Here is a 16,189-nt window from a genome sequence, read left to right as displayed (position 1 = left end):
CATGGTTGGTGCTGGTGCGGCTGGTTTTAAGATCCATGTCTGACACAGTGACCACTATGGATTGCATCCTTGGGTTGTGCTGAAGGGATAACAAATCAGAACAGACACCACTTAAAAGTATAGGACTTTAATCAATCACTGATACTTCACAGACATACATTGAGACGTACGGTTTACTATTTTATCAACCAATCTGTCATTGCAGAACTCACCATTTCAGATCTTATTTGCCTGGTTAAAATTGCAATAAAACATGAAAAAAGAAATTCCAACCCATTTTTACATTCAATCAAATCCTGTAGTCTCCAAATTAATTCAAAACCATTTTAAAAAATGTCCTCACTTACCATTAGGCGTTTCGCCTGTGTTCTCTCGCTCTTTGCCCAGTGTTGGTCAGAGGCTGGCTGCTTCTCTGATGACTACTGTCAAAACCACTACTGTACTATGGCCAAAGCCACACCCACACAGAAGAGCGACCCCACCCTGTAGTTCCCTATCCCGCTCTGTGTCCCTCCATGTCATGGCGATCTCTGCTTTGCTCCAGTTTGTGCCCTGTTTACATACGGTATATTCTCCCCACATAGCATTTTAGACTATGTATTATTGGAAAATGGAACAGTACATTATTCTTTGAGAAGGGCTATGGCAGGGGCATGCCATCATGACTGTTTTTGATGGGGTCTGATGGTCAAATTCGACAAATAAAATCAATTGAATATTGTACATTTGAATGCTACAAATTGATAGAACTTAAGTTTGAAAGGGGCCTGATGCTTATAGAGAATGGGTAATTTATGGTATGGGAGAGTATTATAGACATTCTAATTGGGTCCAGATGTCAGTTGTGTATGGATAATTAGGTTAGAGTAAATACAAGTCATGTTTGATTTATTAAATTGATCTGTGATTAAAACAATATCCATTAGAGTAAAACTTGAGAGAGAAGCGGTGCCACCTGCTTGTCATGTAATTTAGTTTCTCACAGGGTAAAGATGTATTTTTTGGTATGCATGATAAAGATTAAATTACAAATTTCATGTCAACTTAATTATATTTTTTCCTCTAACGTTAAACAGCACAAATAGAAGAACTAGCACTTCTCCAATTTTTATATTTTATTGTCATAGTAGTTTGCTTTAATAACATGTGAAGGCGCTCAAGCACACTGCCAGAACGCCATATAAGAGAAACCAAAAGTGGGTAAAAGCAATGGGAGACATGTACAACTAGGGTTGCAAAAATACATTAATTTTCACAAAATTCCCAGGTTTTCCAGAAATCCTGGCTGGAGGATTCCAGATTTCCTGCCTATCCCCCCCCCCACACACAATTCTGAATTTTGGGAAGTTAGTGGATATTTTCAACCCTTTGTACAACCAAGATAATAACATTTTGGTTTCAACTTGTTAAATTCTCAAACATCTTTTTTTTGTAAATAATATATTTTTCTGTATTACAAGCAAATCCTGGTCCTTGTCTGGTTACAGATATAACTGCTGCCATTTTAAAATGTTCAATGATGGAAGAAAAAATAAAAATAAAAACTGTAAGAGAAAACAATTGTGTTTTATGGTCATGAGTAGACCAGAGTAGGGGTGTGAGGGAATGGGTTTGGGGGCAGGGCCTAACCCAAAAATGGCATAGCTGAGCTCTCAATATGAGAAAGCTGACTCGTGTGTACTTGATCTCGTTTTTCATTTGCTTAAAAACAGGTTTCTTTTTCAGAGAAGTTTTTTAAGCTGATCATCGACAGGTCAAAGGGGGAGAGAAGAGAGGGCCGTGAGCAGAGTTGCAGTCACCGCCGCCTGTGTTCCCATCAATGACCCCTGACCCCACTCTTCACCCCCACCAGACCATGGTGCCAGACTGTGACCGGGGACTCCCATACAACCGCTTCAGTCCCTCTCAGCAACGAGCTTCAACACCTTACCAATGGCAATGGTCTTACCTGGGGAGAGGACACAGACGTAGGTTAACAGCAAAGCCTGTCTACTCAAGTCCAAATGGGATGGTTTTAAATTAAATCTTCATAAGTGGATACCCTCCACTCTCCGACCCACTCATACAGACTTTCTCCCTTTTTAGGGTCCCAATGAATGACCCATCCCCTCTACCACACTCCCCAACCAACAGTACTTTTCACCACAAATGCAAATCAAGCACTAATAGAGACTTTAATCTAGAGCTGGGCAATATGACCAAAATAATCTGTCACTGTATTGATTATTTTTTTTTAACAGTATGACCAATTTAAGTTTTTGAATAGTAAAGTTGTACATTTGCTTTATGAGTAGTGAGTGATCCTAGTGGCGCAACACATACATTCTAAGTAATTTCAATGAGTCTTTCCCCATTCTGATTGAACAGTATAAAACAATTCAACCAAAACAAATGTCAGCACTTATCATTTCTGCATCTCCTGCACTCAAATGCAATGGTGGGAAAAATGACCGAATTGTCATACTTGAGTAAAAGTAAGATACGTTAATAGAAAATTAAAAGTAAAAGTGAAAATCACCCAGTAAAATACTACTTCAGTAAAAGTATTTGGTTTTAAATATACTTAAGTATAAAAAGTAAATGTAATTGATAAAATGTACTTAAGTATCAAAAGTAAAAAATCATTTAAAAATCCTTATTTTAAGTAAATCAGACGGCACTATTTTCTTGCTTACGAATAGCCAGGGGCACACGCCAACACTCAACAATAATTTACAAACAAAGCATTTGTGTTTAGTGAGTCATCCAGATCAGAGGCAGTACATGACCAGGGATGTTCTCTTGACAAGTACTTTTAGGTGTCAGGGAAAATGTATGGAGTAAGAAGTATATTATTTTCTTTAGGAATGTAGTGAAGTAAAAGTTGTCAAATAAAAATAGTAAAGTACAGATACCAAAACAAAAAACCTTAAGTAGTACTTGAAAGTATTTTTACACCACTGCTCAATTGAGAATTTCCATGCTGCCATGTAGGGCTGCACGATATGGGAAAATAATCAAGGACTTATTTTTAACCAAATGTTGCAATTATGACTTGACCTGCGAATTAGAGTAAAACTGTTTGAATCATGGAAATATAATGATTATTCTGATTCTATAGTTAGAATATAATAGTGGGCACTTTGAATACAGTGTTTGAGATGACAACAAATTAAAATGCCAGGGAGGAGTTATTGTGACAGGGATGGAACTAAAGTGTTGATACGTGTTTCCTAGGGAACCCTATAAGCTTTGGCTACATTGCATGTTCTCTCTTAACTATTTCATGTAGCTAACATATTCTTGCTTTGCATATTCCTCTTTGTTTCAGAAGATACCGTTGCACAAACATGCTGATTTAGGTCTACACCATCGCTGGTATTATCAGGCTGTATAGCTAGCTACGTTTGCTCTTACTCAGTACATTTATTAGCTAGCTAGCTATTAGCATTAATGGCTAACAATTAGCGTCTCACAAGATTTAGGGCAACTTGCTAAGAAAAGACAAACTAGTGGTTTACTGATGTAAGAAACAAACTAATAGTGTAACTATACAACGCTAGTGGATTTATATTAAGAAGCAAAGTGAAAACAGCATCGTTGTCATCAACATTGTTGCATGTGCTGCATTGACCATGCAGACTCAACGCAAGTGTCTAGTGGTTGAAGAACATCAAATACGCTCCTTGAGTGACAGGGGGCGTGGCTAGGTCTGCATGGAAAGTGGCATGGAGAGAAAGAGAGAGATGACTCAAGTAGCGAAGTAACCTATAAAAATTGACATTACACATGGCGTATCACATTTAACAAACCAAACATTCAAATACCGATATAGAAGGTAAAGAAAAACACAAACCGTCGATCCCTGCATCAATACCGGTATATCATAAATACGGTATATCACCCAGCCCTACTTTAACCTTGGTTTCAATTTGGACTACATTTAAACCATTGTCCCTTCCAGCATGGCCATTTAGGGACTACTAACATTTTACATATATACTTTCATCATTCAACAGACGCTCTTATCCAGAGCGAATTACATAAGTAATCAGGGTTAAGTGCCTTGCTCAAGGGAAAATCGCCATTTTTCAAGTAGTCAGCTTGGGGATTCGACCGAGACACCTTCCCTTTACGGGGTCAACGCTAGGCTACCTGCCGCCTATTAAACAGTCCCAGTGATGGCAGAGACCCGTACCTTCATCCCGTAGGGTGAACCGTCCCATCTGGGGGAAGTCTTTGAAGGTTTCAAGGCAGATGGTTCCGGCGGTGCGCAGACGGGCAATGCACACCTGGTCCTGTTTCACAAAGCGCGGTCGCGTCTTACTTTTCTCTCCCGACTTCTTGTCTACCAGACAGATTAAGGCCTAGATGTGGAGCAGAACCATCACAATAACTATACTGGCAGGTCTTTAAACACTATTTGTCAGGTGCAGTTTAAAGGGAATACATTGCAGATTCAAAATGAAGATGGTTCCTTTTGAAGGTTATGACAGTATCTTTACCGTAATTTGCACTTCTTCGATGCAGGTGTGGATGTGGAGGACAGCATTGTAACCAGGGCAGATAATGGACTTGTGTTCAATGATGACAATCTGTGAGAACACACAACACAGAGTAAAAACAAACACCAATAAATCCAATATGTTTGCCATTAGGGCGACATTCAGACAGGACTACGGTCCAACTCCAACTGCCTTAGTATCTGTGGTGGCGTGGTGACTGGCGTACCTGAGCGTCAAAGGTGCGTCCAGAGTGGCAGAGGTTCTCAGCGTTACAGAGGATGAAGCCTGGCAGGATCTCCTCCTCCTCGATGCCCTTCAGTCTCAGCTTCAGGTTCTCTCCAGGAGAAGCATCGTCTGTCTCCACGTCATCACTCAGCAGGCTCAACACCTCCACTGTGTGCTACAGGGAGGGATGGAGGGAGGAAGGATGGAAGAGATACGCAGCCATTAACACAAGTTCATAATAAGAGATGGAGCGAACACCTTTATGGTAAAAAAAACAACAGAGGGCGATACCGTGTGGCACAGACAAATGGTAAATACAAGATAATACCTATGACTAAACAACTCTGGCTTAAGATACTTGCCACCCAATTACCTAGGATTAGCTATAGCTCTAATGCTCTGATGGGCGTTGGATGTTCCATGGCAGACTGCTGGAGAATGTCTTACCCTGTTTGGCATCATGACAAGCTGCTGTGCTTTACTGATGGACCCGGACTCCAGTTTCCCCAAGATGACAGTACCCATGTCCTATAGGGTGGGGAACAACAGTACAAAGAGGCCAGATTAAGTAACCCAAGTCAGAAAATGGTCTTCTACAGTTGTGTGAAAGGGTTAAAAACTAGTGTGGTTAAATAGGCTTTTTATTACCAGGAAATAGGTTACATGTACAGTGTAGCTGCTGATGTGGGCAGTACGAATGACATGGCTCACTACAGTTGTTGACCATCAAAATACTGTCATGTAAAGGACAACCGTATCTAAATAAACACTTAAATATAATGGGTTGGTTGCCATATTAATGGCAATAGAATAAAAATAGTAAGGTTTCATAATGTGGTCGTCTTCACCTTGTATTTGTCTACGATGGGTAATCTAACTGGTCCGTCGCTCGCTCTGTTTAAGTTTGGCAAACTGTCTAGATGTGGAATGAATGGTAACCCCCTGGAAGACAGAGAGAGAGGAGATAAACAGGTTAGGACAGTAGCGTCAGAAGACTATTCAATCCATTCACACTGAAATGTTATAGTACCTTTCGTGTGGCTTCGTTAACAGAGAAGGAAGGAGCGTTTCTTACTGGACAAGAAGAGATAGTACCCCTCCATTTGACTGTTTTCTTCCGTTTCGTACCTAATGAACACAGTCCAGGGACAGCAGTGTAAAAGCTGGTGATACTCACGTATACCAAGTGCACGACTCAACAGGCTCCTTGAGGTTGGCTCCTGTGAGGCCAGAGCAGGGCATGAAGTGAATATCTTTCTTGGGGTTGAAGCCAACCTTCTTCAAAAATGGCACTAGTTTTTCCTTGCATTCTTCGTACCTGAGTTTTCAGGTTAAACAAAAAATAAATTGTGGGTTGAGCTGGATTTCAGATACATGAGAATAAATGTTAAACTCTCGAGCAAATCTTGTAATGTCAATGTATGCATGATTTCCGTTAAGGTTCTACAAAGACCCTACATCAACAAAGGATTCCACCCTAGGCTTTGACCATAAACACATCATCTTCTCTGTAATGGGTGTTTTCTTGTTGATGTAAACTGGAGGACGCACTCGTGACTACCAGTTTCCTGTAACCTGATGTGATTTCTGTGCTCTAAGTGGTAAATGCGCACCTCTCTAGGCTCCAGTTCACTGTGGGGTCGTCCATTTTGTTGACGAGGATGATCAGATGCTTCACCCCCGCCGTTTTGGCCAACATGGCGTGCTCCCGTGTCTGTCCACCCTTCTCAAAGCCCGTCTCAAACTCTCCCTTCCTGGCTGAGATCACCTAGGAAGGAGAAATACACATTGAAAATCATTCATTGGGGCGGTAAGGGTAGCCTAGTGGTTAGAGAGTTGGACTAGTAACCGGAAGGTTGCAAGTTCAAATCCCCGAGCTGACAAGGTACAAATCTGTCGTTCCGCCCCTGAACAGGCAGTTAAACCCACTGTTCCTAGGCCGTCATTGAAAATAAGAATTTGTTGTTAACTGACTTGCCTAGTTAAATAAATAAAGGAACCCCGACATTGCTGTGTAGATTTCAAAACAATGTATTTTACAATCAAGTAAACAGATATTTATCATTGTTCCTTCTTAATTTCAAATCGTTATTTTTTTATATTCTTTATATTTACCATTTCAAGAGATCTTTCTCTCAACTGGATATTTGGTATTTGCAGCCACAAGCCCCCCCCCCCCCCCACACACACACCTTGAAAAACATCAGCATGACACTATGGACTCACCAGCACAGCCAGGTCAGCCTGCGACGCTCCTCCGATCATATTGGGCACAAAGCTTTTGTGGCCTGGCGCATCCAGGATGGTAAAGTGCTTTTTCTCAGTTTCAAAGTACGCTCTGCCCACCTCCACAGTCTTCCCCTTGTCTCGCTCCTCCTGGTTAGTGTCCAGGGCCCAGGAGAGGTACCTGGCAGACAGAGGAAGGGAGGGGGTTAAACCCTTGTTATACTGACAGGCTTTAGTCATGCCATTTCATATACTTTTTTCAGTAGACCCTGGTAAAAAGCAGTGTAACTCACCAGGTTTCCCTGTTCTTCTCCTTGGCTTCTCTTTCATACTTCTCTAAAGTTCTCTTCTCTACCATGCCTGTTAAATACCTACCAGGGAGGAAGAGGATAACCAGAGGGAGTGATGAAGAGAGAGGGGGAAGGAGCAAAGAGTGGAGGGGTGGTGAGAAATGCAACAGGTGTTAAAAGCCCAATTGGACTGAATGAATCATAACCACAACAGAAAGAGAGATACTCACATGATTTGTCCTCCGATGGTAGACTTGCCAGCATCTAGGGAGAGATGAGGGACAACAGGGAGTTGTGAGAGGAGATAAAAATGGCCTGTGCCGTCTAGCCTTGTAACAGGGCTGATTAAATGAAAAATAAATACAAAACATTGCCTGGTTTCCCACTGTTTCCTATTAAGGAAATAGCATAGTTTCCCCCAGATTTGTTTCTTTGACAGACCCCCCAATCAGCAATCCAGGTGTGACAGTGACAACTATACACCATGGATGTTATATAGGGCTGCCAATAAGCATGTTTTATTGGATCAAATGAAACCCCAAGAAATAACAGAGCAATGCCGAGATGACCCACACACCTAAGTGATAGTATGTGAAACCACTGCAATAGCCATGAAAAAGAGGAAGAAAGAAGCAGATGTGCCCCCCTCACCAACATGACCGATGAACACCACGTTCACATGTTCCTTCTTGGGCGCGTCTGGTGGGAGGGCGACCACTTTAGGTATGATTGGCACGTCTTCCTCCTCCTCTAGGACTTCCTCCTCCAGAATCTCCTCAACAACTATTGGTCCCCCGTCACCACCAGGCCCTCCTCCTGGTTCTTCCTCATTGGGCTCCACCCCTTTCAGGTCCCATGTCTCCTCTGTGGTAATTTCAGAGTCGCCATTCTCCACCGGGGCTGCCCAGGGACAAACCGAACAGAGCATTAGTGGTGTGGAATAAATAATAATGATATGAGTTTGAAAATAGATTCATCTGGTTTCAGGTCTGATGTGAAAAAGCCTACCACCGTAGCTAAGAATTTGGTAAATTAAGTTTCTCTACAAATGTTTAAGTTTAGATAGATAAAATACATGTAATTAGTTTGCCATAACATTTCATATTCAAAGGGGAAAACCTAACTAGGGCTACACTACAGGCTGGCAATGATGTAGAGTATTCATACAGTGCAGCATATTAATTAGCCATGAGGGTATTGTTCTACGAAGCTTGTTAATGGTTACTACAGCTAAACTTCTGGCATCAGTTTTGACAAGATTTTACAGCTAAAACTACAGAATGCCAAATCTACAGAACATTAAAGCTTAAGGTCAGAGTTCATTCCAATAACATTGATACAATTTTCCTTATTTGATTTCTAGAAAAAGCCGTTTAAAATCTGAAATAGTGTAACCATTCAGCACCCTACGGGCTTTAAAGACCATAGTAGTGATGACAGACCATGCTGACACTTAGAGAGCATGGCTCATCATTCCAAATATGAGACAGTGAAATCCGTAGTGTTTAATCCTGGTCCCGAGGACCCAAAGGGTTGCACATTTAGTTAACTTAGTACTACACACCCGATTCCACTTAATCAAAGGTTAAATTAGTTGATTAGTGGAATCAGGTGTGTAATGCTAGGGGAAAAACTAAAATGTCTACCCCTTTGGGTCCCAGGACCAGGAAACACTTGCAGTAGAATATGGGTCAGAGGTCAGTGAGTGTGCCATGGCAGCCTGGCCCTGGACATGTTTGGCTGGACTTCAAGCCTTTCTTCCATCCTGCACATTCACAACTTTTAGCCTAATGTAAATGATGTAAGACCTCAACAGTAAGGAATGCTGAAGTAATTTTGCCAGTCACAGGAAAAGTCAGACTAATTGAATGGAGTGGCTGGGGATCATTCTGGACCCCTCTTCCCAACAGCGAAAGGTCCCGAAGCTTCCTACTTTACCCAGTCTCAGCTCTACTCAGACGAATGGTGCTCATTCAATAAAGTTAGATCAAAGCGATTTCGATGTCTGCTAGATCACAATGATAGTCTTCTACATAATATAATAACTAGTATAATGTTACTAGTTACTCTTCTCCAAAACTCATAATAAGTGCTTTGATTTAAACTAAACACACAGGTAGGGTAAGTTACAGCTTCTTAACACCATCTGCTTCAAACTCCTCTCACTGGCTCGGTTACCATCCAAGTGGCCATAGGTTCACACTAACATTCTCAAATCTGTATAAAAACCAACATGCACATTTCCCCACCAGAAGGCTGTGCGTGATGACAGTGCACATAAAAATACCCTTTGGGGTACAAGTTAAATGGGTTTCCTTCACAACGCGAGTTATGGAATTGGCACGCGTGCTCTAGCCAACAACGCTATCTGCATGCTTTTGGCTAAAGAGCACATATAGCCTACCTGATATTATTATTTAGACAAAAAAGCGAGATCATTTCAAATTTGTCAAAACAGCATCCAAGCATCGATCATCATGTCACCAGAATAAGACCCTCAATATTTATAGGAAAGGAGCATCAAGCTCATCACCTTGCACTTTCACCACCCTGTGAAGTTCAGAACTTATTTCATCTGTAGTCCAATAGGCCGAAACCGCATGCTTTCCCAACGAGTCGTAGTGGGAGGACCAAACATGTCATCGACTGACTCCAACTTTATGATGGTTATTATATCAATATTTGTGCACAAGTGTTTCCACCGACATTTCATATAATTCAGTTAAACCAACAAAAGATCCCACATTGTCTAGCGTAGTTATTTTGTCGATATTTTGAAAGTTCCCCACATTTGTTACTCCTATTAGGCACATTTAACCGACGTACTTTACTCGCATAAAAATGGATGGAAACCTGGTTACTGTTCATCGTTTTAGACTGTAGGCTACTTACAAACTGTATAACTCAAGATCTAAATAAAAATCCCCATGAAACTGATTGAGATCAAATGGTTGGTATGCAGACGTTTCATCGGTAAAACTTTAATTATACCTCACTATGAGGTTGAGTGCACACTTTGGGGTAAAGTGGAAGATGGAATAGGCAGAGGCTACAAATTGTTTCCACCCCCGCCCCTAACTTCTCAAAACGAATGAGCCGAATCATGTTCTGCGCATGTTATTTCACACACACGTTCAAGTCTCTCTACTCAATTCAAGGGGCTTTATTGGCATGGGAAACATATGTTAACATTGCCAAAGCAAGTGAAGTAGATAATATACAAAAGTGAAATAAACTATGCTTCACTGAACCCTCAACCAATTTGATTGACATGTAGCTCGTCTCTCTGCCTTAGTTCTGGAAAGCTCATTGAAACTAACATTCCTAAAATATATATGAAGGCTCTGTGTTGTAACATATTGCTGTAGCACAAGCAAGACGTAGTCTGCACTTTGCATTGGCACAAAAAGATCAGTTTTGTAATGAAATCTTTCGATATATGCGGACATATTTACTGATAAAGATCTCTGCCTCCCAATAGCCAACATTTGCAAACTAAACATCGCTGTTGACAAGGGTTGTAACGGTTCACCAAACCCAGTTAGGTGGGTATTGCAGTTTTGGGGTCACGGTTCGGTAAAGCGGAAAATGAAATGCCAACAGTTACCAATTCCATATATGATCATGAGTCATAATACCTGATGAGAGAACAATCAGGAATAACAACACATATTTTCTTAAATGAAAACACACGACTACCCATCAACAACACTAAAATAAAAGTGCAATGTGTGTGTAAAATCAATATGTAAACATGACCCAGACATTGTGTAGGCCTATGCTATAATGTTTTCTTACAAAGAAAAATATGTGCACGTGTGACTCGAGTAAAGCGTGTCTGTAGCACAGTAGTTGTCATTTCCCACTCCGGGGTAAAGATGGGCTGTCACAGTGAAGTAGCTCTGTAGCCCTGGTGGTCCATCCATCTGTAGTAAGTGCAACACAGGGTGCATTGGTAAATTAATTGACAATTTCCTCTTTGGCTTGCTTACATAGTCCCCGCTCTAACAACTGTTTGCTGAAACAGGTGCGAGAGGGCAAAGTTTATAACGTGGCTTGAGCACTTTCACGAGGTGATGAAACCCCCTTTTCTTCTCAACAACCGAGAATGGGCGCAAATATCTGCAGCAATAAAACATAGCTATCGCTCTTGTAATTTCCGTGGCAGAGTCAACTGCAAAGGGTTGCTTTAATGCAGATGGGAGACCGTTATTGTTTTGCATTTCCATCTTGCTCCAGTGGTAGGAATACTGGGGTGAAGACGGCTTAAATGTGTCATGTTTGAGGCGTTGGCAGGTGTATAGGCATTTTTGTTGATCAGTGGCGACATACTCTGTTAATTTCCGCTGTAATCTTCTGGGAAGCAAAAAGGTTTCCAAACAACGGAGAATCGTCCTGGTTTTTGAACACTACTTTTGTACAGAACTAGTTCCTGGCTGCGCCTCACAAAAGAAAATATTTAAATGTGCCAAATTAGAGTTTTGATTAAGCTCTTGCTGTTAACGGAATAGCCCCCCCCAAAAAAAGTCCACTTTGACTTACTTGAGGCATACAACGCAGCGCAGGACTAGCATTTTTATTTGAGTATTTATGTATTCATTCAGGTTCACAGTGCGGAACGAACCAAGGTCCCTGTACCAAACGGCTCAGTGCGAATGTTTGTACCGCTAAACCCGTACTATTGACTGCCTGTCTTAGTATAGCTTTGTTGATAGGCTGTGTACATTCAACTTGCCTAAATAACAACCCCCCCCATGAAAAAGAAATTGCCTGTTGCGTCGTGCTTATGTTTGCTTTGATTACGGTTACAACAGACAAAGAACAACGTTTCTTCGAACAAGTGGCAGTGGAGTCACGGAGTGAGCAAGCACTGAGCAGTAGCTCAAAGAACTCGGACGGGAAAGCACGCAGCGGATCCCGCACAAAAATCCCTCTTTAGTCTAAAACTTCAGTTTCGCAGAAAGTTAGGAACTGCAGCCACTAAATGGAATAAGGCACCAAGTTGCAACACCAGACACCAAGTTTGGTCTTTGTCTGCACCAAAGCTATGTGCGCAGACAGAGCTAGCCAGCATCAATCTGTTTATTATGACACAGTACAGCACCCTCACAGAGTTCACTGGCACTACAGCACACCTTAATTGTACTTATAATAGAGGGGGTGGGTTCTTCTAAATATAATGTAACAAGACATTAGCTAGTCAACTGGCATCTACACATAATGAGACTAGAAAGGACAGCCAGCGGTCAAAAATAGCTGACAGAGAATACTTCCACGGCAACAATGAATGTGCACAAAAAAAATGTGTTCTAGAAGCTGTACTAGATACATGTCAGAACTTTGTGACTACTAATTGAGAAGACTGAGGCCCACAAGCATCAATTAGTGATTCATACCAGTGACAGTTGCTTTGGTGGACGTTGAACGGGTTGATGGGATTTACGGAGGACTTTGTTAGAGGCCAGAGGCTGGGCCCATAGATTGTGAGGCTAGCTAAGCTATTCATGGATAATGCTGAACAGAGCAAAATGAACACAGGTTTAACACACACGTATACATACCTGCAGTTTCTGCGACCTCCATGGTGGCAACAACTGGTTCAACGTCCGCTAAAAAAAAGAGGTAGAGCGTATTCACATTAACGCTTCTTTCATCCGACATTTTATCAAATAAAATGCAAGGTGGGATTGGTGTGAAATCTACCAACCAGAGCTGTTCCAGTCTACCACAATAGTCACAACTACTACAGTTCTTATGAGGCCAACAAACTGCAACACCAGTTCCCCCAGTTAACTGGTTTGCAATATATACTATAGGCAGGTTGGTTGTTTTGCAACAACCAAAGCCTGCGCAACTATGGGGTAAAACATACGGGTTGGCTTAGATTGTTGACAACATGTAAACTATATTTCTTCAATGTTCATTGATTTTTTTTGTTGCAAAATCAGCACTTGTCATCTCAAATAAATGTTTACAGTTCTTGGTTATGTAGCTAATTTCAGTTAACATGGAATCAGTTAAAACACCTTAACACAAGACATGGCCTCAAGAACAAGATCAAACTGGCTGACAGTAGTCACGATTCCCCACATGGCAGTTTCTTGTCATTGTTGGTAGCCATCTGGCCATCCAGAATCACATCAGACTTCTGCCCCATTGAAGTGTCAACCACTTGTGAGATTGTCAGCTAACCCATCTATACGCAACACTCCACCGGAAGAGGTGAACCCACCAACAGCTTGATGTTTACTATACTTTTACTGGGCTGCCATTTTCCTCAAGAGCGGTTGAATATCTTTAGTATAAACACACATTGGTGATGTCGATCAACAGCAAAAAGCTTGTAAGGCGTGTTCGGCAGGTTAACAAGGTAAGTTGAGGTTAAAGGATAAGAAAACGGACGTACGTCAAAAATATCAGACTGGGAAAATAGCTAAATGTGAATCCCCCCATGACTTACAAGTTAGTATTGCCTAAAAGATCATGCATAACCACCACAACCTAAGAGCTTTTATAGAAAGGATGGTAATTTATGTTAAGACGAAGCATCTTACATATTCCCCTCCATATTGGATTTGGCAGAAGACAGAACTGACCAAAACATGCCACAGCTCATTTTCATTACATCAAAACGTAAAAGAGTAACATCTATGAATGGCTCTGACTGGTTATTTCTGCTTTATTAGTCTGCTCAAATGGGACACTTTGTTCACAAGTTTGTCTTCCACTATGTAAAGTAAGATCGTCTTCGTCACACCAATAATGTCAACACTAGTTACCAGTTCCTAAAGTTGTCATGTCTTGCAATTTATAAGGGGCAAGGTTGTACCCGTTCAAATAATTACTAGTTATCTACAGTAGCTAGTTGGGTACATATCTTGAAATCCTAACTTACATTGTGGGAAGGGTATAGCCCCCCAAAAAGCACAATTGGCCAAGAATGTCTAAGCTAGCCATTTCTGACTAACGTTACACAGCCCACGTAGACAGTAAAATAAAATGTGGGACCGTTTGTTTGCCTTACCAACGTTACGTACACAATTGTCACTCGACTGACATGGGATACGCTAACTAACGTAAACTAAGTTAAGCCAGTAACTAACATTTGGTAAAATGATAACTAGGTAAAGTAGAACACGTTAACTAAAACATCGAATGTCCAAAACCTCACATATGTTTACAATTAGTTAACGTATGTAACTATAGACACTGTCGGCGGCAGTGGGCTAAAAGCACACTAAACCGGCAACTAACTATTAAGTAGTGGATAGAAACATAACGTTACTATAGTTAGCTAAAACCTACCGAAAATATTAGCTACAAACAAGCCATTAACAATCCATCAACTACCGAATACAGCTAACGTTACAGTAATTTAGCTAACTAACTAGCTAAATACCGTTAATTTGGTAACTAATGCTTGCCCTTAACGTTAACTAGCTACTTTACGCGGTCTCTAAAGTGTTGACGCATGTGTGTTGTGGAGCTTGTTAGCTAGCTAACTAAGTTAACTTGCTAACAAGCTAGCTAACCATCTAGCCAAACGCAAACGTGAGTGACCGCGAACTTACCACCGGAATCAGGATCTTCCGAGGGGCCTTTCTGAAAGAAGGACGGGACAAATTCGACGGCATTTATGTTGGGGACAAACGGTTTGGCATTCACGTTGAGGGCGGCGAATTCGGAATCGAGTTTCCCGTCGACCGGGGCCTCAACATCATCCTCTTGTTCCCAGGAATCAGGGGCAGCGTCTCTCGGGTCCATCGTGGGTCTTTGCTAGATGTTCACTACTGTGGATAAATACTTGCGTTACGCAGTTGCTGAACTGGCTAGTGTCCGCCCCTATTATTAACCCGTTGTTGAGGTCACCCGATAAAATTGATCAAACTTCCCCTCTCTTAATGTCTAATATGTGTCCGATTTACTTGCAATAAAATAGCCGGTTTCTCTCGGTAAAGGGATGCGCGAAAGCAAGATCCGACTCAGCACTCCCAGCAAGTCCTCGTGTGCTGCTGACTCTCCCCAACCGATGGGAGCGACAACCAGTTGCATACTGGGAGATGCTGTGCATTACACGTGTCGCAGTTATCCAGTAGAACGTAATGGAGGAAGCGAGAAAACTACATTTCCATACACACGGAAAGCACACTTTTTACGTCAACGTTGCTGACCCATCTTGCAGGTTCAACATTTTTTAGTTCCGATTCGGCAAACGTTGCACGAGACGCTCAAAGGCCAGTCTGAACACTGAAAATAATTATTTACAGAACACACGTATCCCGTTTAAACTTAAATTGAATTACCTAAAAAAATCTAGGAAGTGCATCTGTAACAAACTACCATTGGATATTTTTGTATAGGCCTGTCTGAGTTTGAGTTCTTTCCACAGTGTAGGCCTTCTCTATTGACAGACAGTGGGTAGCTAACGGCATTGCAGTCATTTTCACATAAGTAAACATGCAAGTTTAGTTCATTTTGAACCATACTGAAAAAAATAAACTCAACATGCAACAAATTCAACGTGTTTAGTGAGTTACTGTTCATAGAAGGAAATCAGTCAATTGAAATATATTTGTTAGGCCCTAATCTATGGATTTAACGTGACTGGGGAGCCACAAGCCAACCAGAATGAGTTTTTCCCAACAAAAGGTCTTTAATACAGACATAAATACTCATACTTCTTGATATGTCAGGTGGCTGGATTATCTTGGCAAATGAGAAATACCCACTAACGGATGTAAATAAATGCTGTGCACAAAACTTGAGTTAAGCTTTTTATGCGTATGGATCATTTGTGGGATCTTATTTCAGCTCATGAAACATGGGACCAACACGGCATGTTGCGTTTATCATTTTGTTCTGTATGGACACTGCTGAGGTTCAGCTGAGGCCTTGGTGCAAAGTACTAATTTTGCCACTAGGGGAAGACAATGTCCAGCAGCACAAAACGGCGCATCAAGGAAA

At 41.4% G+C, this 16,189-nt stretch overlaps 1 protein-coding gene across 1 annotated transcript; it reads right to left on the bottom strand.

Moving 5' to 3' along the window:
* Window positions 1-1,097: 1,097 nt before the first annotated feature.
* Window positions 1,098-15,260, bottom strand: LOC115104358 (eukaryotic peptide chain release factor GTP-binding subunit ERF3A-like). The gene is made up of 14 exons (XM_029625799.2): window positions 14,797-15,260; window positions 12,787-12,834; window positions 7,877-8,125; window positions 7,456-7,489; window positions 7,229-7,306; window positions 6,936-7,116; window positions 6,323-6,477; window positions 5,887-6,027; window positions 5,558-5,651; window positions 5,157-5,237; window positions 4,711-4,884; window positions 4,485-4,574; window positions 4,178-4,346; window positions 1,098-1,948 (listed from the first exon to the last, which is right to left on the bottom strand). Exons 1-14 carry the CDS (start codon window positions 14,987-14,989, stop codon window positions 1,896-1,898), a joined length of 1,740 nt encoding a protein of 579 aa, XP_029481659.1. The 5' UTR covers window positions 14,990-15,260; the 3' UTR covers window positions 1,098-1,895.
* Between the last annotated feature and the right edge of the window lie 929 nt (window positions 15,261-16,189).

The sequence above is a fragment of the Oncorhynchus nerka genome, linkage group LG26, assembly GCF_034236695.1.
Source record: "Oncorhynchus nerka isolate Pitt River linkage group LG26, Oner_Uvic_2.0, whole genome shotgun sequence".
Taxonomy (NCBI): domain Eukaryota; kingdom Metazoa; phylum Chordata; class Actinopteri; order Salmoniformes; family Salmonidae; genus Oncorhynchus; species Oncorhynchus nerka.
Note: the sequence above shows the minus strand (reverse complement) of the source record. Positions and strands in the feature narration are given on the sequence as shown.